Raw genomic sequence first — 25,905 nt, 5'->3', positions numbered from 1 at the left:
CAAAGGCCAGGCTCTGGCACTCGTGACAGCCAGCGACCTGCATACTAGCATCTTGTGTTGGGGCCTCAGTCTGAGTTTCCACACTTAGCATCAGCCATCCTTTTAATGCACAGGACCTCAGTCTGGGTCTCCACACTCTTTTTGGCTGCATTTTTTTTTCTGCGTGAGCATGGGCCTTCCATCTGGGTCTCCACAATGTTTGTGGCGGTAGCCATCCGCCGGGATGCAGCCATTTTGCAAACCAGCAGGCACACTAACAGCACTAGATAGCCTTAATGGGGTGTGACTGATCAGCCCTGCCCTGCTGCCGGTAGCGCAGGCTCGGCCCTCACCCCGTTGCCGGTCGTTAACAGGAGCCCGCGCACTTATCACTCACTTGTCGGTGATAACCGTCCTTGCTGGGGAGTCCCGTGTATGGGTACCTTACTGTTTCTTCTCGTTAAAACACCCCAGTGATTCTCACACCCCGACTCCTTCTCTCCGTTCCGGAGGCTTTTTCTAAGGCGAAGGGGTGGACGCAGAGCCATTGCCCTGGCAACGCACCCGCCGCCTCAGCCGCTCTCGCGAGCACTGCCAGGCCGCGAAGTGCGCGGCCGCTCTGTTGTCTCGGGGATCCCTGCATGAGGGAACCGACCGAAGCCCCCCTGCACCTCAAACTAAAAGAAAGTCCTTCTTTCCTGACTCTCGCACTTATCTCCGGGATCTGGGGTATCCAAGGGACAGTCTTATGAGTGAAGACTGAAGCAAAGAAAGCATCCTGTAACTCTGTCTTCGCAGTGTCTTACGTTACAAGGGCAGCCATATCACAGAATCACAGAATCACAAGGTTGGAAACGACCTGCAAGATCATCCAGTCCAACCACCCTCCCATTCCTATTAGTACCACAAGCTACTAAACCATCTCTTGTAGCTCCTCATCCAGGTGCCTCTTGAACACTGCCAGGGACAGCGACTCCACCCCGTCCCTGGGCAGCCATTCCAGTGCCTGACCACCCTTTGAGAGAAAAAGTTTCTCCTAATGTCCAACCTAAACCTCCTCTGGTACAACTTCTGGCCGTTTCCTCGGGTCCTACTATTTGCCTGGGAGAAGAGGCCAGATCCTTTTGCACCACAACCTCCCTTCAGGAAGTTGTAGAGTGCAATGAGGTCTCCCCTGAGCCTCCTCTATCGTTAAGCAGTGGACCCACATTTTTCCTAATCTTCCCTTTACTACTGACGTACTTGAAGAAATCCTTCTTGTTGTCCTTAACCTCTCTCACCAGATTCAATTCCAAGAGGACCTTAGCCTTCCTTGTCACATCCCTGCACACCTTGACAATGTTCCTGTGTTCCTGCCAAGGGCCAGACTTCTTATCCACATTGTGTAGACTTTCTTCTCTGGTTTGTGTTTTTCAATTGGCTCATTGCTCATCTATGTGGCCTTCTTGCCAACTTTGCATTATTTCTTAGGGATACTCTTAGGGATTTACCAATGTTGAGCTTGGAAGAAGTGCTTGAATGTCAACCTACTGTCTTGGGCCACACTAATTTTTCCTACCTCCCATGAGGTAGTAGTGATTCTGTTTCATGGCATAATTTCTGCAGTTCTGTGCCTCTGCAAAGTTCTGTACCTCATTTGATTCATAAGAGTCGTTTTTAGGAAGGTAAATATTTTCACCTATGGACAATTAGCTCAGACTGCACATTGTAATCATTGTAATCAGTCTTCTGCTCCTTTTTTTCACATTCTGTCAAGACTGACCATTTCAAAGAACTAGTCAGCTATAAAGAAGTAGAATTACTCACATGCACTATTGAAGCATATCTTTCTCTCATATGGTCATTTGATGCAGCCAGGAGATATATTTGAAGGACAAAACCCTCTGGCTATTAAATATTTTTACTTATGCATTGCGCTCTGTCATAACATTAGACAGATTATATTGCAACGTTGACTGGTTGGAACAATAACCAAAAAACATCTGCTACAATAAATGTATTCTCATGTCAAATAATAAGTGCTTTACTTTAAGACACTGCATGGATTTTGTAAATCCAAAAAAAAAAAAAAAAAAGAAAAAAAAAAAAAGAAAAAAGAAAATGACATTTTCAATATATTACTTTCAAAACTAACTCATTTTGTTTACATTGTTTCCGTAGAAAGTGTGAGCTTCTTGCCAAATTGGAGGGCCTTTAAAACTATAGTAGAACCGTTTGATCTTATAAGACACTTAAAATGTTAATCAAGAATAAACCTCTAGTAAAATATAGACAATGGGAAGAGAGTCGAGAGAATAAAGGAGATTAAAATCTTCAGCTGACATCATGGACACTGCTTCATGTACATGTCTTAAAAGGAAATTGACTCCAGCTGAGGTTCTGTCTTTGTTGTGAAATATAAAGTGATAAGTGAGGATGGACATACATTATCAAAGCTTTGCTTGTAAAAAATTTAAAAGCACCAGAAGAGTCATTGGTTATAATTTTCTTGCTCTGATAGTCTATCTTCTCAGAATGTCTGATTGTTATACACTCAGGGAATTGTCCTAGCTGCTTTTGATTAATTTTATGAATCTTTATCCTCATATCTAACTGGTTAAATCAAAATCTCCAGCTCATACTATGAAATTTAGAACCTATAAAATGCTTCAGGCAGTGATATCAAAAATTCAATTCAGTAAAATATATTAAAATACTGCAGCTATCTTTGTTTTTTTTTTTTTTTTACCTGGATTAAAATTCTAAAGTGAAAAAAAGCTTTTCGGTACTGAATTTAGTCAGCATATATATTCAGTGTATATAACGACATTTATATATATATTTTTTCAGATTTGCACAATATTAATACCAAATATATGGATAACATATACACATTATATATACTGAATAGGTTGCCTATTTTACAGTGTAGATATTCACATTCTTCTGTCATCTGTGTCAATATCTTCTTCAACTGTATCAATATATTTCTAGTGCTTCTGCTATTGCTTCATTCTCTGGTACCCAAACCTGTATTTTTCTAGTTTCTTTCTAAGTGTTTGTAGTATTTTTTGCTTCTCCTCTTGTGTAAATGTTTTGGTAAAGAGCTGTGAAAGGAACAAAATTTTAAGGGGCTAGACTGCAAAATCTGGAAACATAATTTAATCATTTTTACCACCAGAACTATTTCTTACCTAATATCATCTCATAACCTTATAAACCTATATATTATAGAAAGTGTTAACACTGGAGTCTTCACTGGAAGAAAAAAAATAAAAAAGACTGCATAACAGCAATGGCTTAGTGTTATAAGTTGCCTAGGTTGGATTGATCTTGAAGGACATCTAAGACAGGAGGAACAAAATTACAGTTTGCACATTATCCACCTGAGCAGGATAGGGGTCTAATCATCTAGCTACAGAGATGGACTACAAGGAGAGCAAGCAAAAAGTGCAGAGAGGGATTTACAGTGGGCATCATTTATTATTATCATTATTATTTGTAGAATTTTTTTTTTTCTTTAATTAAGGACTACCTAGAATTACTTACGTCAACTAAATACATTGTTAAAAGCAGTAAATGTGAAGAGAGTAGAATGCTATAGATTCACAGTCTGACCTTCAGTGCCTTGTACATGTGCCTACAGCGTTACATTTCATAAGTTAAACAACACCGTGCTTGCAACATCATGTTTCCTGCTAACATAAAATGGACATTCTTCCAAGGACTTGCACCTTTTGCAACAAGGATTTTTAATGGTGCTGTCTCCAGGTGTGGTTGAAATACAGGCTAGTTAATCTTATATCTCAGGTCTCACCTTCTGAATCCACATTCCTGCAAACAAGACAGCCCACCCGCCCTAGTGCCCTCCAACTCACACACTCTGCCCCACTCACAAGATAGCCAGCAAGGCTGTTATTACACACCTTTCATTTGTCTGCCCAGCCCAGAGTGACTTTTACTTTGTGGAAAATGCTGGTTCTTGCATCCTGCTGCTTCTCATGACATTGCAAAGCTAGAGTTAGTATGAGTAGCTATAAATATTTGTTGTATCCAATAAATGTGGTTAGAAAAATAAATAGGATATAAATACATGAGTTATCTAACCACATCAGTGGTAGAAACGCTAAGGGATGAAATAAGGTGTTGCAGCAGAGTATGCAGGAGAGTCATGCTTGGGCTTCTGTCCTTGCTGCCAGGGCCAGCCATGCTTTGCACCCATGGTAGGGCTCCTAATATATTTTTGATACTCTGGGTAGTTCCACCTGGTGTAAACACCAAAGCCAAGATGAAGAACAGCTACCTCCATAGCATATTATTATTATTCTATGACTTATACAAATATGTTGCGGAAATGGCCTCAAGTTGCAACTTGCGAGGTTTAGATTGGATATCAGGAAACATTTCTTTACAGAAAGGGTTGTGAACCACTGGAATAGGCTCCCCAGGGAGATGTTTGAGTCACCATCTCTGAATGTGTTTAAAAACCATTGGGATGTTGTGCTCAGGGACATGATTTAGTGGAGGTTTGTTAGAGTTAGGGCAGTATGATTAGGCCATGGTTGGAAACTTGATGATTTTTAAAGTCTTTTCCAACCTGAACAATTCTATGATTCTATTATTCTATGTTATATATTAATCTACAATGTTTATATAAGTTATAGTTCAAAATAACTCAATTTCATTTATAAACTTCAGAGAACATAAAATCTCCAACCTTTCAGTTCTTAAAAAAGCAGTGGATTTAGGTGTTAAGATAAAATTTAAAAAAATTTGGCTACCTGGATGTGGTGCATTTTTCTATTTTTTTTTGTTTTTGTTTTTGTTTTGTTTGTTTGTGACAAGCTACAAATCTTCATCATTTAATTTCAATTTAGTCTATCTTATGATGGGATAAAATAACTAATAGAAAATAGAATAATAGAAATAGAAAAAAAGATAGCATTAATACCTGTATTCCTCTGCACTGTAAGAAAATTAACTTGAAAGTAGTCAGCCAGATCTTCAACTACTATAAAATTTCCCTGTAAAATCATACTGAAGATTTACACTTATGCACTCAAGAGAGATTTTTTTATAAGAAACCTTTTAGGATGGCATGGCTCTGCTGCACTCATGCTCTGTCATACAGTTTGCAATATCCGAATAGTGTGTCCTAACCAATGGACTTTACTGAACCATTGCTACTTCACTAGTGAATGCTGAGCTCTCATAAAGTTTGTTTAAATATTTATCTCATGAATTACACTTTACTCTAGGTCACTAGCTATAGTTTAAATCCTGCTGTGGTCTTTCCTTTCTTCCCATGAGAATGCCCTTGCTTGAGTTGATTGATTGCATATTTTACTTTTCTGGAAGTAATTCATTCTTATGAATGTCAAGGAACTAATTTCTTCAATTATTTCTTCATCTGTGTCATTCTTTTAGTGTGTAGCCATCACTAATCACAATAAAATCTCTTGACACTACTTATTATTAACACCAAGTGTGGTGAACTTGATTGTCTCTACATTTGAATGAAAACCACATTGGATACAATTAGACTGACAATTTTTAGCTTTCTATTAAACATGATTTTTGATAGTTCCTTTTTTATTAGTTTGTTTTTCCTAGGTTTTACACGATAAGTGTGCAATGAGTTATACAATTCCTACCAATTTAAAATAGATTGTTCAAAATATATTTCTCTGTTTTCTTCTCTGTTTAAAGCAAGCATATTCTTCCTTTAGTTAGCCAGGATGACCATATTTATTCTTCATTCAAAATTTTCCTTTTGGGGATTTTAACTCCTTGGTTATGTTTTTGTAAGTGCGTACAAACTCCTTTCTGAAGTGATTTAGGAAAAGCTGGAAAAGTAGCATGGTAAGCTGTAGGCAATCCAGGAAGCTACTGGATTGCATCAGGGATGAATTCTTGAGCCAAGCAAAAGACGGCTGCACAAAGGACCTATTGCTCACCAGCCCAAGTGAACTGATTGATGATATTAGGATTGGAAGCTGCCTGGTGTAGTGGTGGAGTTCCCATTCCTGAAGGATATCAGACAAGGAGTACTCTACTGAGAATTGGGACCACATTATCTATTTCTCTCAATTTCTGCAGAAAATATGGTTCTGTCATTCTGTGCCAAGCTTTTTTGGAGTTTTGCAGGAATAACAGATGGGAAGCTTTTCAACTTCTCTCTCCTGCTTGCCCTGTTTCATTGGATCTGGATTGGGTTATTGAATGCCAAATTCATCCAAGAACTCTTATGAAATGTAGGTCTTTTTGATGACCTGATAACTACTGCTTCCAAACTTCTGTATCCTTTGCATGTATCAAGGACTTTTCACAAAAAGGAGCCAGTATCTTACGCTGTATGTTTCTATGTTGTTTTCATGCATATCTTCTGACAGTCTTGCTCTAACAGAGTCTCATATGTATGTGGGAAGTAATAAATTATCGGTCAACTGTTTCATAGTAATGTATTGAAACTGAAACCAACTTTCCAGCTGTTATCAGAACTAGCCAGGTTTTCTATTACAAATAGCATTCATTTTATACCTGCTTCTGTTCCTTGTTTGCTTAATAGATCTCAAGAAAAACTGTATTTTAAGGATGTCTTCATTATATGTAATTGCTCAACCAAGAGTTTCTGAAAAGACATTTTAGACAGTAATTTGTTTATTCTTTCTTCAGTATTCCTTGTACGTAAGTAGTTTCTAGTCCTGTAATACGTTCAACTGCTTGAGCTGATGACTGAATTTTTAAACTAGACTATACAGTAAAGCCTTTCTGATGTGACTTTTGAAGTGAATAATTGCAACCTACTGAAAATAATGAAACTTTGTGAATCTGCAAACAGATCTGCAAACAGATATGTCAGATAGATAGGTACATGAATGTCTGTTCTGTGATCCCAGAAAGTGGAAATATTCAGTCTCATATCTTTTATTAACAATTTCATCTAACATTATTATTTACATCCCTGTGCTGAAAAGAAAAAGGATTTATCTGGAATGTTATGTGAATTACAGTCCTTTCTGTCAAAAGCATTTTTTTAATATCTTTTCTATCTGTCTTTGTACATTGTTTGTAGTCTTGAGAAAATCACTGCCAGTATGTGCAGAGCTTTGTATTGAGACTCGAAGATCTAGCTTTTGTTGTTGATTCTGTGACTTTCTGAAATATCGTGTGCCTCAGGATTGTCGTCTTCTCTTTGAGCAACCCAATCTCTTTGAGCAATGTGGTCTAGAGGGAGGTGTCCCTGCCTATATCGGGGGGTTGGAACTAGATGATCTTTAAGGTCCCTTCCAACCCAAACCATTCTGTGATTCTATGATTCTCCTCTCCACCATTCTTGTGTTCTTCCCATCTCATCCAATCATATATCTTACACAATTTTCCTGCAACCAGAGTTAGGTTTCCCTCTGTAGCAAAGATACAGACACGAACCTTAATAGAGTAGAACATTTCCCTTAATTTTCTTATCTCCTGCCAATGCCTAGTGAAGGGCAAAACTTCTAGAATACTTGCAGATTACAGGAACTATCCTCTGAACAAAAATATATTTTTATTTAGAGTGAGGGTTATACTCCAGACCAGCCCAGAAAAACAAACAAACAAACAAGAAATACTACAGTTAAATTTGTACTGCAAATATACATGTTCAAGACATAAGGCTGATATTTGAAAATGTTTGGTTTTCTTCAGAAACAGACGATGACCAAGACTTGATCCTCAGTGGGCTAGGCATTGTACTTTTGTCACTGATTTAAGAGGAAGCAAGATTTGAACAAAAATACTGATACATAGGATAGAGTTTGTGTATTTGTACATTTTTCCAGAAGGAGGTGGATTGCAACTTACAATTATCCATCACTGACATGTATTTCAATTACCAAAAGTTAGTTATACATGAAGAAACAATGAAGAAGGGACAATAAAAACTAATTGTTCTCTTTTCTAAGGAAACATTAATGGCAACATTATTGGCTTTGCATTTACTTCTGGTTGTCTTGAATTCCTGGTGATAAATAATTTAATCCTATAAAGCTATCATTAGAGTTACTGACATCATAAATCACTGCTTTTACAATGGACATCTAAGCAAGCAATTTTTACTCTCTCAGTATTTTGAATTAACTGAATAAAAGTTAAAAGCATTTCCCCTAGAGATTTACAATAGAATTGGGTTTGGCCTTTGTAAACAAAAACAGATATTGTCATAAAAAAAATGTACTTCCAGCTGCTTTATAGAAATTACCACACACATGAATCTCAGAGGATTTCTCTTAAAATGTGAACTTGTGGCCTTAAGAGCAGAGAAAGAATGAGACAAACAGAATCAGGGCCATGGTGCTTTTCTATTGTCAGGCAAAGAAGAAGGAAAACCTTTGTCAGGAGAGCAATGGAAAGAGATATTAGTGACTAGCAAAGCAAAGATGTATGCTACTTTATTACCTGTACAAGAGCTTCTCAACAATCCAAAGAATTGAAGAAGGGAACTGTATTAAGGTATGCATATTTAAAACAGAAACTTACAGTTGTAAAAATAGAAGTTGCTAAATTCACTATATGCAGGGCCAGAATTTCACACCTAGAACTCTTTAATTACAAAAACAAACAGTTAAGTTTGCCACACATTCAGAGCTGTATCTAAATATGAGCCAGTTATTCCTTATTACTCCTGAGAGGTAAGTGGGAGTTGAATTTTTACTTAAATCTCAGTTTAAAGGGGAAAAATCTGAAATAGACAAGGAAAAACTCTTTTGCCAAAATGCACTTATTCTTCTGGACTAGTATACCATTTATGTGGAAGATAGCACCTATTCAGAACTATGAAAGAAGGAAGCAACTGGATTCCAGGTGTTCAGAACTGGAATTGTTTTTCACAGCTGGAATGGCAACAGCTGTTAATAGACTCTCTGTTCTTCACTGGTGCCAAAGGCAACTCTATGCCATTGACTTCAAATGGATCACTCCAAAAGTTGCAAAATAGCTCAATATCCTAGAATATCTATAAACTTAAACATAAGAGAATGCCATTTTCCTCCTCTATGTATCTTCCCTTCCTGTGAGAGCATTTGAGTAAAACCTCTTGCTGGAAACAAGCATACTGCAGCTGGAACAGACATTTCTCAGGAAAAAGTGGGCAGAAGATAAAAGACCCAGAGTACTAGGTGTCTCCATTACAGAATTTCTCCTGCACTGAGCATATCCACGATCTCCTATGTTTCCTTTATTTATTGTGAACTAATATCTTAATATGGAAGTCCCCTCTGCAAAGTCACACTCTATGCCCAATATTTTTAGTTTAAAATTGTATAACCTTGTCAGGATTGTAATCAATATTCAATATATAGTCAAGATTCTTCAGGTGGCTCATCCTAAACACATCTACCATTCAGAGCCGAGTCAAAACTTTCCTTAACTTTTGATCACACTTACATAGAGTTAGAAGTCTCTTCAGAAGAGGAAATAAATTGCAATATTTACATTACAGGTATTTTGGAAATTCCTTAAGTCAGGTAGTCTCTTCCAGCTTTTATTTGTATGGAAGAAACTTATCAAAATATAAATAGTATTGGATTTCCTAATAATTTTGGCAAACTTTCAGGTTTTGTACTGGGGAAAAAAGCAATTCTATGAAAATTTAAGCTTGTAAGCCTCCTCACAGGGACAGACTCTAGCAGCAGAGTGGTGCATCATGAAGTACCCTTTGACTCCAGGAAAACTCTAGATGGGAAACTTGGCAAGAAAGTGTATTTTGTACTTCCAAAGGCCCTTTTTTTTTTTTTTTTCCCTGTCAAAAGTGCTGAATTATTCACACTATGCTAATGAAGTTCATTTGAGTCATCTGAGCAGTCTTCTCAGTTTATTAATAAATTATTTAATGAAAGAGTGAATTTGATCAAGTTGTTTCTGAATTGAACTGGCCAGCAATATAAGGATAAGAAATAAAGACAAATTACAAAAAAGGGAGCAGCAATGGAATTGTGCTGGGAAATGAGAGCCTGAAAGTACTCCAGCCTGAAAGGCTTTTGGGATATTCAGCTGATAAAACCTGGAGGAAGCAAGTGTGCTCACCTCGAGGTGCAAAAAGTTGTTCAAAGCAGGGAGCCAAAATATGACAGACACAGGGCATTCTGACAGTAACTTCATTAATGCTGCCAAACCTAAATCTCCCAGAGAATCTACAGACAATCATTGCAGGGGGCATTGATCCACAACAAAAATAGAAGCAGCTTAATTTAAACTGATATTCTACAAATACATCCATTCTTTTCCCATTTTGAAGTAGATACTTGTTTCCTATTTATTACAGTACAGAAAAAGATTGCATCAGCCTTCCATTTGTCCAGCCCTCCTCTATCTCTATAATTCCATCCAACTCACATCTTTAAACAAGATTAGGAAATACAACTTCTTTCTCTTCAGCTCATAATTTTTCCATCATTCAATCGACACAGCTTTTTACAGTATCCCAGATAAAGCTGCACCTTTTTCCTAAATATTCAAATGAGGGTGTACTTCCAAGAAATTTCATAGGTGTACCTAAGGACATATCTGTTGGAGAGATTAGTTGCTTGACAGATCATACTAGCATAGAAGCAAAACCGCGAAGCTCCTTGGTTTAATGGAAAGTTCTAGTACATCAATTCAGGAATCTTTTGTATGCTCCCTCTATTACTTATTCCATGAGAACTTGAATTGGATAACCTTCCAGTTGATGGTCCTATATTTAGGTTTAGTAGTGAAAGTAGGAACAGAAAACAGAATACAGAAATCCACATTAACTTAGGTCAGTGTTTTTGGGTCAGGGACAAAATCTCAGAAACAACTGCTACATTCTCTGCAAAGGAGAGTCTTTTTTTCTGTTCCTCACTTTAGCAAGCTAACACAGCTGAGTTTCACTGTGACTGCAGAACTTGACCAAGTTGGATGTTATGATCTCTTAAAAAGGTATGAACTTCTAGAAATTTTAATTATGTGCCTAAAGATCACTATGTTGGAAAAAATGCACAGTTCTCTGGGGAAGCAGTATAAGAAGTCTGGAAAAAATAGCATTTAATTTGCTTTTGAGTAAGAAAGGCATCAGTCATTTTGTCAACATTTTCTTCTGTATTAAATAGAAATGCAAGAAAATATTCTGTGTTCAGAGAAATCCTGAGTGTGTCAGACGCAGAGAAGGGAGTCCATGTCTTTTATATATGTTGAGAAGACACCTCTGACATATTGTGTCAGAGGTGATGCACTGTGATGCACAGTGATGCACTGATCCCACAGGTTCTTCAAAATGAGTCATGCCCTTTGTTCATGGGCTAAAGAATAGATACCAAGTACTCAAGCAGACAGAAGAAAAATTACTACTAAGACAGCCCACTGGAAGTTTCGAAGACTGAAACATAGTTTGGCTAATATTTTCTTGACATTTCTATGATACTGATGAGAATTAAAAAAAGTTATTCTTATTTTGACTCTAACATACTGGCAGATGAAGGAGCCTGATGTACATACGATATGTAATTTTTGGCAATATTTGTAATGCATTATCCCAAGGTATTGGGATTGATTCTAAAGTGTGATATAGTATGAAGATGGTGTTCAATCCACTTTTTGTTTGTAAATTTGCTTAAATATATCCAAGATAATTGATGACTTTTAACGTTCTTGTATTTCTGCAAAATGCTTTCAATCACCAATGTAAACTACACTAATAAATTAATTTTGTTATTATTTCAACGTTCTGTACTGTAGACCTTGTTGACTGAATATTAAGATTTAGGTATTAAGATTTAGGTAACAACGAGCACAACAACTTGTGGTAATTTAGACTCTTTTTATTGCATTGCTTCTGTGTTAAAATAATTACCTAATGGTGTTCCTCATAATTTGTTTTAAATTTAATGAACAGAGCAACACCAATTGATTATTTTAAAACTGGGCAAGTAATCTGAATTTTGACAGACAGCTTTCATTTCTCTTATTTTGCTTTTCAGTGTGGACTACTGCTAGCATTTACTGCTACCTATATGTCACCATTTATGGAGTGGGATGGGACTTCTACAATTTATCACTTTATACAGCGGTTTTACAATGAAGCATAAAAAATCTCTTTAACAGAGTAAAAGGAAAATTATTTAAGTGTAGATAGTTGTGCCAATTAGAAGACATTAAGTGTAGCAGAACCACAGTCCTTAAGCACAGCAGTGCTCTTTATCACTTAAGCAAGGAAAGTAACTTGAGAAACAGGAAAAGCACTATGTGGTGGTTCTTTACTGTCATATTCTATAGTGCCTCAATTCACAGGCTCCAAAGATATGACTTACAGAATTTTGAAAATATCAAATGTTTCCTCTCCAACAGCTCTCTAATCTTACCCAACCAAAGCCCTAAGAACAGGAGGCAACCTTGACTGCAGATCTTCAAGATTTAGCATTTTGTTCAACACCCAGCAGGAGGTACCGTACTCGGGTACTGGTTGTCACATTTGACCTCTCTAATTGTTCAGACACATGATAAAGAGCTTTAACCATGAGTTCAGAAATGTCATGAATTTACATCTGTAATATGCTATACCTCTCTGTTGCTCCTGATTCTCCAGATCCACAATCAATTCTAAAATATAATTTTATTGTATGCAGATACAACCTTCAACCTTTACCAAGTATTAAAATATATCTATTATACATGGAGAATTTGAAAGGTTTCTGAATATTTTATATGAGAAAACATAACACTTTTTCCTCAGTAAATATGCTAAAATATTAATATTAATCTAACTAAAATATATTTAAATAAAATGCTTATTTTTCTTTCCCTACTAATCTAGTAGACACATCCCTAGAATCACTCCTGTTAAGGGTTATTACATTATTTGTAGTAATTCACATTAAAAATGTATTACATCCTCAGGTCTCCTCATTATGTTGTATTTTATACAATCTAGGTTACCACTAGGATCACAGTATGAAAAGTACTTTTAAAGTAGCATTTGTCTGTGGAATTCATAGACTGAAATATGTATATGAATTATACTTATTTGATCAAAGCAAATTATAAAATATTTCAAACATGACTATTTAAAAACTGTGAAGGCAAAAGCACATGGTTTCTTCTGGATTTGGATTTTTCTTTGTGGAACTATGTACAGTATCATTCACATGTACATTTGAAATGAATGAGAGATGAGAGACTGTTCAACTTCCTCTGCCTTCCCTCTAGCACAGCCAATGTCCCATCTGTTCCCCAGGCCAAAGTGCTTACATTTAATCATGGTGGACAGTTGCATCCCTGTTGGCACACCACCTACTTGGCACTTATGGAATGAGATGATAAAAACTAGGCAGTAATGTTGCACAGAGGGAGGCTGTAATAGCTTTTATCCACTCAATATGAAGAGAAGAGAGAACTGTAAAATGTCCTTCACAGCATCTTAAGCAAAAGCTTTTCTCTTCAGTAAGCTTCTTTCAGAATTTTTTTCTAAATTGAGCTCTGTCTGTGGTAACTACAGAACTTGCTGAAGTAATGAAACCCAAACCAGCTTAAACCCAAATCAAACTTAAAATAAAAATAAAAATCTATGCTATCTTTCCTCACTAGTCTCAAAGGCTTTCATTTTTATTTTCATTTATTCATTTTTTTTAATTTGGCTTCTTTTTCTACCATTATTTGAATTGAAAATTTGATGTTAAACAGAATCTCAAATGCATTGGAAAAAGTAGTAGTTTCAGAAGGTGTTTACATGAAAGTAAAATATATCAAGGTAATTTAAACCAGATGGTACACAAGACAGACAGCAAGTTTTAGACGAAAGGTATGACAGGGAAGGACTTTGCCAAGGTCACACAGGACATCAGCTGCAGAGCTGAAGCTAGAACCTTTCACGCCTGATACATAGTCTAATCATGTATTTCTTGCTAGCAAAATTTGCAAGTAAGATACTGTATGTAAAAAAAAAATCTGTTTATGTATGGTATTTCCATAGTGAGCAGGGGCAAATAAAAGATCAATTATGTAAGGGCTTGCTTAATAAGGAGAGTGTGTTTCAGTAATTACTGAGGCCAACTAGTAGGTTGAGGGTCTTATAAACTGTATATTTTCTCACTGTACTGTCAAAGATGTTCTTGATTAGCCCTCTTGTGGTTTGTTTGCAGAGCCTCTTCTATAATGAGAATGGTGAATGCACATGGTACTGATTGACACATGGTTCTTACATGTAGATCTTTAAGGTTGAATTTCATCTCATTTGCATCAAAAGCATTTTATTTCTATTGTTTCTGTCAGTCTTAGAAGATGTTATTTTAGAGGAAGATTTGCTATTGAAGTGGTGAATTTAAGAAAATCGTGTTTATATTTCTATGACAATAAAAACACATATAAAGGATAAACATCTATGATGATCTAGTTTTCCTTCTTGCTTAATTTGTATTCCAGTATTCATAAGCATTATGTGTTCATTCAGATACATATTTTGATTGACCAGTTGTATATTTATACACAGTGATTAAAATTTGAACGTGGAAATTAACTGTTCTTCAAAAATAACTGAAGACAATGTATAGTGTTATTAACTGGAAGTTGGGGATTTTTTCTTTAAAACTTAATTTCCCTATTTTCCAACAAGTCTCTTCCACAAAAGAAGTATCTATCTCATATTCATGACACCAAAATCAGGATACAAACTTGACCGAAAAGCACAAATAATATTTAGACAACATTATTTTCCAGATAAGATCTATTTGTTACACTCATGTTCATTTGAGGTTATCTCAGCCATCTCTCCAACACAACCAAGTGCTAGTATCATGGTCAGATGAGATGTGCAAATGGGAAGTTAAAAATTCTATTTAAAATGCATACTCGGTCAAAAAGGATGAAGTTAACTGCCTGAAAGTGTACAGCTCTGAACACTGAAAAGAGTTAATCTCCAAACCAAGAAGTGGTATTGGTAACCACAGATCCATGAAAGACTAAGTCTGATATTAGTGTTGCACTACTGGACAGCGTCAGCTTGACATAATCTACAGAACCTAGTGGAGGTGGAGGGATAAATCCTCATCCTAAAGAAAATGTCATAGGTGAAAAGCAGAACTATGCGTCTGCTTTAAGAAGAAACCAAATTAAATAAAATTTTAGTTACAGTAAAGATTTAAGATTAAGGAGGATGTCTGGGAGGACAACACAATGACAAGTTTTCAAAGATTCTGTTTTATCTAGTTAAGTTCACTTATAACAGCAGAGGATGAAAATTTTATTTATCTAAATTCAGCAGAATAATTCCAGCCAATCTCATCAGATCTACTGTCCATGCAGAACAGGTGCTTTCATGAAGGTAATTAATCCCATTTTAACTAAGATGGAGCACTCTTTTGAACATCTTCTTTCTCCTTACTATAGCAAGCACATGGAAGATTTTATATTATATATGTAAAGTCAGCAAATTCTCCAAAGACTCCTGTAAACAGCAGAATCTCTGATGTAATCTGAACTTTTTTAGCATACTTTTTGCAGGAAAAGGCAGTGATAAATCCATTGATTTGCATTAGAAAAAAAGCAGGTAGCAATCTCAAATGTAGCTATTTGCAGTTTCCAAGGTACCTTAGTAAAATAAAGTGGTCTCTTATTCTAGATAAATCTGACTTGAAAGTGGGAGATTTACAGCTATGTGAAGGTTGAAGTCTATTACTCAGTGTTAAACTTGGGTCAACTGTTGTTCTCTGCCATGGGATCTGAAAAAAGTCTTGGTGGGCTTATTTGCAGAGTATTAAATTACACCACTTTTTGCTGTGTTTCAATTTCCCATACCGCAAGACACAGTATCACATAGGAAATGTCAACAAGAGAAATGACAGAAGGGCACCGTAAGAGACTTGCAATAAATGGATGCAATTCTCATAACCTGAGTATATCCTCTCTGTCTTTAAAAAGAGAAGCCAGTAAAACACAGGGCATTTTCTGAGGATTAATGGCAGGAAAGAAATGTTGGACTGTGGCACTGCCAAAGATTACTAGCTTACACTGGTTATCCATTCTTCAAGAAGAGCCCTTTGTAAAGACAGCGTGTATGAATATCAGTGATTGAAAATGACCATAGTTGATGCATCTGCAAGACATGGAAAATAGCATCTCATCTCCTTTCCTTTCAGTTTTCTAAAAGACATTGGGAAGGGCTCTTTGTTTTTTAATTTCAGATTCATATTTCCCACTTCCTTTCTCATTTTACAATGTAAAACAGCACCACCTAGAATTGTCAAACATATTCACTATTTGAGGAATCAAGGCATCTTAGTATTTTCTTCTCATTGTGTTTTTTATATTTCTGACAACCTCTACCAAAAGCAACCTTCAGAAAACATTAACATGCTCTAGGTAGCAAACAGCTAGTTTTTCTCATGGTATTAGAGTATCACATAGTCTACAAACTGAATAGTATTTTGTTTCCCTGCTCTCACAAAAAGTTTGTAACAGTGGCAGTAAATATTCTGGTTAGCATTGACTGTGTAGTGAAGCATTAAAGATTTTTAGGATAGTTTGATCTTTTAAATTTATTTTTATATTACTTCCATATATGAAGTCTGCAACTGGAAAAGGAAGAAGGAAGGGGAAGGAAAAATGGGAAGAGAAAAAAAAAAGAAGAAAAAAGGTGCTGTTATCTCACATAACTACTTTGTCTAGGTGACTGCAGTAAAATGCTACTGAAGATATATACTCCGCTTCTTTGCCTCAAGGCAGCTACATACTGATTTCTTGACCTGTATTCTCTACTTTTTTTTTTTTCTCAGAAAACTAAAGGAAAGTTGTTTGTCTTGCTGTTTTGTGATTTAATTGTGCAACAATTAAAATTAAATTTGATTTTTTTTTTTCTCAAATCACTTGATCCAGTCTTTGTAATACACAATCAGAGAAGATCTGTTCTGTCCAATTAGACATTTATTACAGAATTCTGTAAGTTTTTCTTGACTACTCTAAGTTCTCCTTACTTGTAATGAAGAGAAAAAAAGCATCTTTAGGCTGTTATTTATTTTGTCTTGAATCTACAACTGCTTGCTGTTTTCAGTCTCATCTTGGAAATGTCTGTTTTTTCCACTGATAATTAAGTGACTTCGAGTCATTATTTCAGATGGTTTTTGATGACAATTCTGTAAAAATCCATATTAACTCAAAAGCATTCATCTTAGGTAAAGGATTAAATTCTATCCAGCACTTGAGTAAGTCAAGTATTTCTGAAGGATTGAATGAGCTCATAATCCCAACATTTTTTAATGATCCATGTCATAGGTTGTGCCTTATACTCTTTGGCTGAGTCTTATATTCTCTGTCTGAGCCTGCCATAATACAAGCCATCAGGAAACAAATAGCTTTGGAACATCTGGATTTTATAAACTAGATCTTCTGTTTTCCATAAGCATTAGATGCCCTTGACTCCACACATTACAGCAGGCTAAATTATGTTGCATTTCACACTCAGTTTATCCAGGAATACTCGTCTCTTCCTGCTCCTGTATTAGCCCCCCCTCCTGGCTGTCCCATATACTTTCCAACAAAAGAACAGAAAATTGACTTTCAAAGGTCTTTACCTAGTCAGGTAATTTAATAACATACTTCTTAAGCATCTTAATTAGGTTGTTGTTCTGAGACTTGCCTCTCTTCAAAGACAACATAAATAATAAAATATAAACTTTTAATTTGGATGCTTAAATCTATGTCAAAAGTGAACAAAGTGAGAAAATACAGTAGTTTACAAAGCACTGTTTCTGTTTCCTTGAACAAATTTTCCAAAGATTTCCTCAGCACATGTTAACAATGCCAGGGAAAATATTTAAAAAATGATTTTTAAAATGCTAGGGCTTGCAGGAAAGAGAATAGTTTGAGTATGCTTAGGAGTTTCTGAGGAGAGGGATGCAGCTGCAGATGGCTAGATGTACAGCAAGGATCCATGTCGGCCCTCCACAGAGTCTCGGCAGTAAGGAGTCAAAGATTCCCCCACGTTCCAGTCCTGCATGACAGGAAACAAAGAAAATATCCACATCAGGATCACAGTTCTGTAGTCTCCAGTACTTAAAGAGATATTTCAACCATGACTCACTACAATTTTTACTGACAAAATAAAACATGTTTTTATAGGTCTTGATACAGAGGTAACAGTTTATATTGAAAATTGTTCTTCATTCTCAATTTTCAGTTGTTTTTTTTTTTTCCCTAGTAACTCCTCCTTCAAGCTCAGCAGATCCTTAGACTTTTTTCTTTTTTTTTTCCTTCTTACAAATACTGTGAATATGCACAGAAAAAGCAGCCCAAATGTATGCAGGCTTTGCTGTACTTACCAAAATTACTCTGAAAGATTTCTGAGGATTACAGGGGTTAAAGAGTCTGGGACTGATTAGAATTCTTGACCCTGATCTTGTATAGACAACTGTCTAACAGTCAAAGTAGTCTTTGGCCATGGGCAGAAGAAGACTAGCGGGATCTATAACTAGCTGTGCAGCCTAGCAGTGATCTTTTGCCCTCTCATGGAGAAGTTTAAATGAATTGAGAGTTTCATAGAATACTGGATTTTAGGTGTATGTGCCACTGACGAGGTGTCTCACTGGACATTATTTGCTTTTCAGTATTTTCATGTTTTCCTTGGCACTGCCCTTATTAATGCACAAGCTTGATGCACAAGCTCTACAGCCTGTAGAAGTTTTCCTTGTTTACTGCTTCCTGTTTCATTCCACTTTTTCTTTGCTCACTGGTTCTTGCAGTTACCTAATAGCAATTTCAGAACAATCAATCAGCAGTCTGTGCAAGCAAATAACTTACCAAACACTTGAACCCTATAATTGTGTTCTGACCTTGGTTTTACTGGAGGTTAGAGTGACAGATTCTTTGCAGCAGTACTATACACTGTTCTGAAAGTGCAGTTTGCCTGCAAAGGGGGAACTTTACTGCAAAGAGAAGATTCAGCTGTAGCCAAAAAAAGCGTAGTAATACATGATGGATTAAGTAACAGTGTAGGAAATGTTGGCAGACAAGGCATCATAGATATAAATAAAGAAAACCTCTTTGTGGTATTGTCCTCTAATCTAGTGCCCTAGATGTCTTCTTATTCCATCGACTTGATTTAACATCATTTTTCTCCCTTGGATGAATACAAACTCATATATGATTGTGGGAGTGGGAATTTTCTCTCTCAGTGTTTAAGTGATCAGTAAACACTAATTGGACCAGAAATCTTCTGTTTTCTAAGATTCGGGATGATAATTTATTCTTCCTTTTTCATCAGTGAACAGCCATCCTAAAGAGAACACTTTGATGGTGGTATAGTGGCGTGCTTTTAATCTGCAGTTAACAGCCTGGAGCAGAGGAGCTGAGGGGAGGCCTCATGGCAACTGCAGCTCCTCACTGGGAGCGGAGGGGCAGCGCTGAGCTCTGCTCTGTGTGACAGCGACAGGGCCCGAGGGAACGGCATGGAGCTGTCAGGGGAGGGACAGGGTGGGTGTCAGGGAAAGGCTCTGCACCAGAGGGTATCTGGGCCCTGGAACAGGCTGCCCAGGGCAATGGCCATTGCACTGAGCTGTGTGAGTTCAAAAAGTGCCTGGACAGTGCTCTCAGACGAAGGGTTTGGATTTTGGGTGGCCCTGTTTGGAGCCAGGGGCTGAATGCGTTGATCCTTGTGAGTTCCTTCCAATTCAGGCTATTCTGTGATTCTGTGCAAACCAAGGGAAGCTGAATGTGAAAACTGTCTAAGGCAACTGGGCAGGAGAACTGATAGTCCTCGTGCTGACCGTGAAAGAACACAAAACATTTTAAAATTTCTAATTTTCCTCCAAATTTGTGGAAGTGGAATGTAACATTATTAAAAGATTTGCAGTGAGATAGTTTTGCACTCTGAAATTCCATCCAGAACATATGAGAAAATGCTGTTTTCCCTATAATTAAGTAAATTAGAAGAGTTAAAGTAGTATGTGAAGTGTAATTCCTACTAGGCAAACGGCAGCCAAAATATACAGATTTCCCACTACAATGTTATTAATACCACCACTTATTATGCAGCCTTTTTAAGAAATATGCATATTTCCATGCATTCCAGGAAAAGTTTTCTGAGACTGGTTGAAGCACATGCAAATTCTTCAGCAGTTTAAAATGAACTAATTCGCCCTTTCTAGAAAATATAAGATGATAGGTTTGAGTTATTGGCAAAAGCTGTTTTAACAGCCTCGGAAGGTTTTGAGTGTGAAGGATGTTTCTGAGGGGAATATTGCAGACATCGTATGTGTGCCTATGTATGTGTATATATGAGCCTGACATGCTCAGAAGAGAAGGATAGTAGTGGGTAGAGAAGCAAATCAAAGCAACAGGACCTCATGCTCTTGTACTTTCTGACATAGAATCATAGAGTCATAGAATTGCTCAGGTTGGAAAAGATCTCCAAGATCATCAAGTCAACCGTGACCTAACCATACTACCCTCACTCTAACAACCCTCTGCTAAATCATGTCCTTGAGCACCACATCTGAACGGTTTTTAAACACATTCAGGGATGGTGACTCAACCACCTCCCTGGGGAGCCAATTCCAGTGCTTCACAACCCTTTACGTAAAGAAGTGTTCCCTGATCTCCAACCTAAACTTACCACCCTGGCGCAACTTGAGGCCATTTCCCCTTGTCCTGTCACCAGTGAGAAAAGGCTCTCACTGTAAGCACCTTTCAGATACTGGAAGAGAGCAATAAGATCTCTTCTCAGCCTCCTCTTCCTCAGACTAAACAGCACCAGTTCCTTGAGTCACTCCTTGTAGAGCATATTCTCCAAGCCCTTCACAATCCTTGTTGCCCTTCTTTGACTTCTCATGCTATGCCCTGCTCAGACATAGAAAGACATTGTCTTGCAATGTATATGTTAAAACAGGGGTTACAAATAAGCACAGGTAATTTGGGGGAGTAGAAGGGAACCACAAATGTAATACCGATGTCTTTGACCAATAGCAATATTGATAAAATTATGAATTGTAGTTAAGACATAAAAAGTGAGAGTTTTCTTGAAATTCATATTGGCCTCAGGAAACATGACAGAAATCACGAAGCTGCTTGTTTAAGAGTATTAGAAAAGAGCAGTGAAGCTGTCTGAGAAGATATGTGAGACAGAGCAAGATCATGAGGACTTTAAAAAGTAAAGATAATATTCATGTTGCTAAACAGAGACTAGTTCTCTAAATTTGCTGCTTAGAATCTTAAAGCCTATTGTGTCTTCCTCATGACATGGCACTCCTTACTCATCAGTACAATCAGTAAAAATGTTAATTGCTATTCCCCTAAACAGATTCCACTTTAGGGTTTATAGTTCTTCAGATTCAGGCTTGTGTAATGAACACGTGGTGGGCCTGAGTTACGGGATACCTTCTGTATTTCATCCATCTTTCAGACGCTGTCTCCCTTCAGGTCAGTATCATATCGGCTCTGTAAGAATCTTCATACAGCTTATGAGATCACTCGTAACCCCAATCACGGACAGTTTGGGAAGAAAGCAGACATAAGCACTGCAGAGTTTTCCCTAGTGACAGTTGTTGGGAGAGGGGCACCACAGAGTGATTATAAGAATAATGCACAGTGGACTGTGAAGTGAAAAAGGAGAAAGATGGTCTTTCATGGGTTGTGGAACAAATATATGTATTAAATTTCAATCAACTATAAAAGCATGTTTTAACTATGAACATTTAATTATTGACAGAAGGCAAAAAGCGGGAAGAGGGAGGAAAGATAGGAACTTAAATTATCAGAATAACACCTTTTTCAGAAAATATGGTTAGCAAAGATGAATCTCTCTCTTCAGAACCCACCTAAGTATCTGGCTCTGAAGATGTAAGAAGGATCATAAACGTGAAAAATCAGAAAATGCATGCCAGAATTTAAAGGAATGACAAAATGAAGCCATTACAAACAAGTTGGGTTATGCCATTAAAAACTTATTTATTTGGGGGTATTTTGTGTAGCTACAGACTTCTAATGAACTGAAAATAAACAAAACATAATGTGAGACTACACAGCATAGGTTCCCACACACATTTTCTAAGATTCTTCGTTTTTCAGAGGGTGAAGTGGTGGTGGTGATTTTCATCTGATGTGCTTTTCACTTGAATTGAAAGACATAGACTGCAAAATCCATGGCAAGCCTTTATTTCTCTGACAGAGCTCCCTTTCAGACATTCTCAATTCTAATCTCAGTGGAGATTTTATGTAATAGACTGAAGCACCAAATGAGATGAAGCATCTCATTTCCCAGTGCTGCTTGCTAGCACAAAAACAGAAGCAAGTATACACTAACTTGTGTCAGATAATTAGCGTGCACTAATAGAAATTAATCAAAATCAATAAGCACAGTGTATGCAGCACAAGTGATCAAATGCAAACAGTTGAATTTTCACAGTAATGTAGCTTAAAAATTATTAAATTCAATTAGTAATTCAGCATAACCTGCAGTCATATTCCCCTCTCAGTGTAGTATGGTAGATATTTGAGCAAGATTTGATTCACATCTGGGTACCTTGTTGATATGAAATATCATACAGGCTTGAAGCCAGATGTAAAATTACCCTTATTAGGTGTTTTTCTTTAACAATTGGGTATTACCATGGTGATTAGACCAGATGGAGCATAAATCTTTTCTTCCTTTTCCTATTTTTTCTTTTAAACCTGCATCCTGTCAAAATCCAGTTACCATAACAACTTGGTTTCACTATTTTTTGTTAAATCAAATTCTTTTTATATTCCACCTAGAACTTTTGTCTGGCTAACAAATGAACACAGCTAATTTTTTAGTTAATTATTTGCTGTCAAAAGTCTGTCAACAACTCCCTCTTTTCTTTTCTTTTCTTTTCTTTTCTTTTCTTTTCTTTTCTTTTCTTTTCTTTTCTTTTCTTTTCTTTTCTTTTCTTCTCTTCTCTTCTCTTCTCTTCTCTTCTCTTCTCTTCTCTTCTCTTCTCTTCTCTTCTCTTCTCTTCTCTTCTCTTCTCTTCTCTTCTCTTCTCTTCTCTTCTCTTCTCTTCTCTCCCCTCCCCTCCCCTCCCCTCCCCTCCCCTCCCCTCCTCTCTCCTCTCCTCTCCTCTCCTCTCCTCTCCTCTCCTCTCCTCTCCTCTCCTCTCCTCTCCTCTCCTCTCCTCTCCTCTCCTCTCCTCTCCTCTCCTCTCCTCTCCTCTCTTTTTTTTTTTTTTTAAAACATTTTTCCATGGGGGAAGGGAGAGAAGGGCCTGTTGTCTTTTGTTTTGTGTGTTTAGTATCAGCAGTGAGTAGACAGAGTGGTAATATAAAACTTCTACAAAACAATAAAAGAGGACTCCCAGCAGAAAGCTTGAGAATCTCAAACCATACTTACACAGACCTCTAATGATATTTTTGAAGGACATTTATTTCCATGAAAATTAAATACTTCTGGTAATTTCACAACATTGGAGCTTTGTGTATGTTTCTCTCTTTGTTTGAACGGCCAATTCAGCTCTTTTATGATAACAGCATAAAACCATATTGCAGTAAAACACCTTCCATTCTGCCTCTTTTTTTTCTCTTGCTTAATATCTATTTGACTTTGTCAGAGAGAAAAGAAAAACAGTGGGAGGTGTGATAAGTTAATATCTAGGAATAAAAAGGTGCTACCTAGCAACATTTCTCTGGAAACTAAATCTCATTTGTCAAGCAACTCTAAAACAGGAGCTACATTGCCCATGGGATTGATAATGGCATACAGAGCTTTTCACTGCAAGTCACTAAAATATAAATTCAGCCTAGGTCAGTAGCAACTGAGCACTGTTACCATCTGACAGCTGTTTAGTGGCCTGTATGAAATGCCTTCTTAGGCATCACACTCTTCCTAGCAGGAACTTGGCTGCATCCCAATTACTGCTAATTGGCTCCCTCGTTAGCTACAGCAAGGAACGAAGGACCATGTAGAATTGCAGATCAGAGGACTGGAAGGAGCATGCAGTGATCCACCAGGCTAGTGGTGTCTAGCCACTTCAACTAAAATATTCCCAACAGTCCTTCCTGGAGTGAAGGAACCTCAACAGAATTCCTTCAGTGTTTCAGGTCTCTTGTCCTTACAGCTTTTTTCCCTCTCCTAAATCTTACCAAAACTATCTTGTTTGAAAAATCCAGGGATTTCTTTTTGTCATTCTATGGGGAATCAACCCATCAAAGAAAGTTATTGGATTTCATGGCCTTTTATTCTTCTGCATTCTTTCCTCCATACTCTTTCCAACTTGCCTTTACACTTTATGAAGTATAATGACCAAAATGAAACATGATGCTCCAGTTGAGGCTTTACCAATACTAACTATAGCAGAATTATTATTTCCATTGCCATACATTAGTACTTGTCCAGCATGGCTCAGATCAAGACGTGCTTTTCTACACCAGATTCTCATGTTGACTCATTCTTTCAGATCTGTACCACACAATGAGCTTGTACATGTTTCACACTTGTAGAATCGCACAATGTTTTGTGTTGGAAGGGACCTTAATGATCACTTAATTCCCTTCTGTGGGAAGGGTTATATTCTACAAGATCAAGTTGCCCAAAGGACCACCCAGCCTGGTCTTGAGCACTTCCAGGACATCCACAGCTTCTCTGGGCATCTTGGGCAAGATGTACAGAGATATTTTTTAGAAAACAAGTTTTCTTGTGTCTCTGACTGGAAATTAAGTTATTTTCTATGAGAGTGGTGAGGTACTGGAACAGGCTGCTCTCTGGATTGTGGATGCCTGTGTTCAAGGCCAGGTTGGATGGGGCCCTAAGCAGCCTGGTCTAGTATTAAATGGGGAGGTTGGTGACCCTACCTGTGGTGGGGGTTTGGAGTTTCATGATCCCTGAGGTCCCTTCCAACCCAGGCCATTCTGTGATTCTGTGATATCGTCTGACACTATTTTCCCTGCTCTGCTACGTTCTCCTGCCTCTCTATTAAAAGACATTATATTAATTACGACATTACACTTTTTGGGGGGGAGGGTATAACTAAGGCAAAAGAATATTTCTGGTTCTCCTGTCATTCATTTTCCTCCACTGTTTTGCAACAGACCCTTTCCTTGCCTTTGTCCTCCTGCTACATTTGTAGAAGTTTTCTTGTCATTTTTTGTGTTCTACTTCACTTAAGAAATCTCATTCTATTCGCTGTATTTCTATCCACTTGCCTCTGCTATTTTGTTGCTATGTTCTATATGCTATTTCACTTTTTAAAAATTCCTTCTTGAATGTCTTTGAACAGCTTTTTATACAGTCAGGAATAGGCTAATAGACTATTATTAAACTTCTCATGTCTTTTTTTTTTTCCTCTGCAGCAAGATATCTTGCTGTTGCACACTTGATAAAACCCATTTAAATAGCTCCCACCTCTTTCATTCTTCTTAATCTCTTACATCAGAAATAACTGAATGTCTTCAATTTAGGTGAGCTAAATGAGGATTAGGATAGGAAAACCAAATCATTCATAAGAGTACATAATCATTCATAAGAGTTCATAAGCCTAGAACAATTTGAAATGCCCTAAGTAACCTCTCCAGCCTCCAGTCTCTATTCTAGAAGGGCATGGGACAGCTGTTGATTTTGTGCAAAATCTTCCAGCCTCATGCAGGTGTTTTTCAAATTCTAGGGAGTCTTGAACACTACAAGCAACCTGTGTTTAAGCATCAGCCAAGCCTATTTTCTTCCACGGGGCTGTTAACTTTATTCTGATGCACACATCTATAGTTAGCCCCACAGCACTCCATATCTCATTCACTATTTTGACCACAAAAAATCTCTTCAGTTATCTGGATGCTTGTTTCTGGTACTGCTTGAGATCCGTAGGCCCTACCTATCCTTCAGGAGAGTTGCAGATATTCTGCAGGGTTCTATGTTATACCTACTAGCTCTATGCTGTTAGGTACATACATATACTATATACTTATGTATGAACCACAGAGAAAAGATGGACAGGATCAATTTGAGACCATCTAGCATTT

The 25,905-nt window shown here is 37.2% G+C and overlaps 1 protein-coding gene across 1 annotated transcript in view; it reads left to right on the top strand.

Moving 5' to 3' along the window:
- Positions 1 to 21,541, top strand: part of LOC128071766 (uncharacterized) — a 213,562-nt gene extending 192,021 nt beyond the window's left edge. Inside the window, exon 3 of the mRNA XM_052664791.1 lies at positions 21,341 to 21,541. Within this exon, the coding sequence (XP_052520751.1) occupies positions 21,341 to 21,541 (201 nt within the window). The remainder of the gene's footprint in view (positions 1 to 21,340) is intronic.
- The last annotated feature ends 4,364 nt before the right edge of the window (positions 21,542 to 25,905 follow it).

This window comes from Tympanuchus pallidicinctus, unplaced genomic scaffold (assembly GCF_026119805.1).
Source record: "Tympanuchus pallidicinctus isolate F22 unplaced genomic scaffold, pur_lepc_1.0 scaffold6, whole genome shotgun sequence".
In the NCBI taxonomy this organism is placed as follows: Eukaryota; Metazoa; Chordata; class Aves; order Galliformes; family Phasianidae; genus Tympanuchus; species Tympanuchus pallidicinctus.
This window is presented reverse-complemented; position numbering and strand designations above follow the sequence as displayed.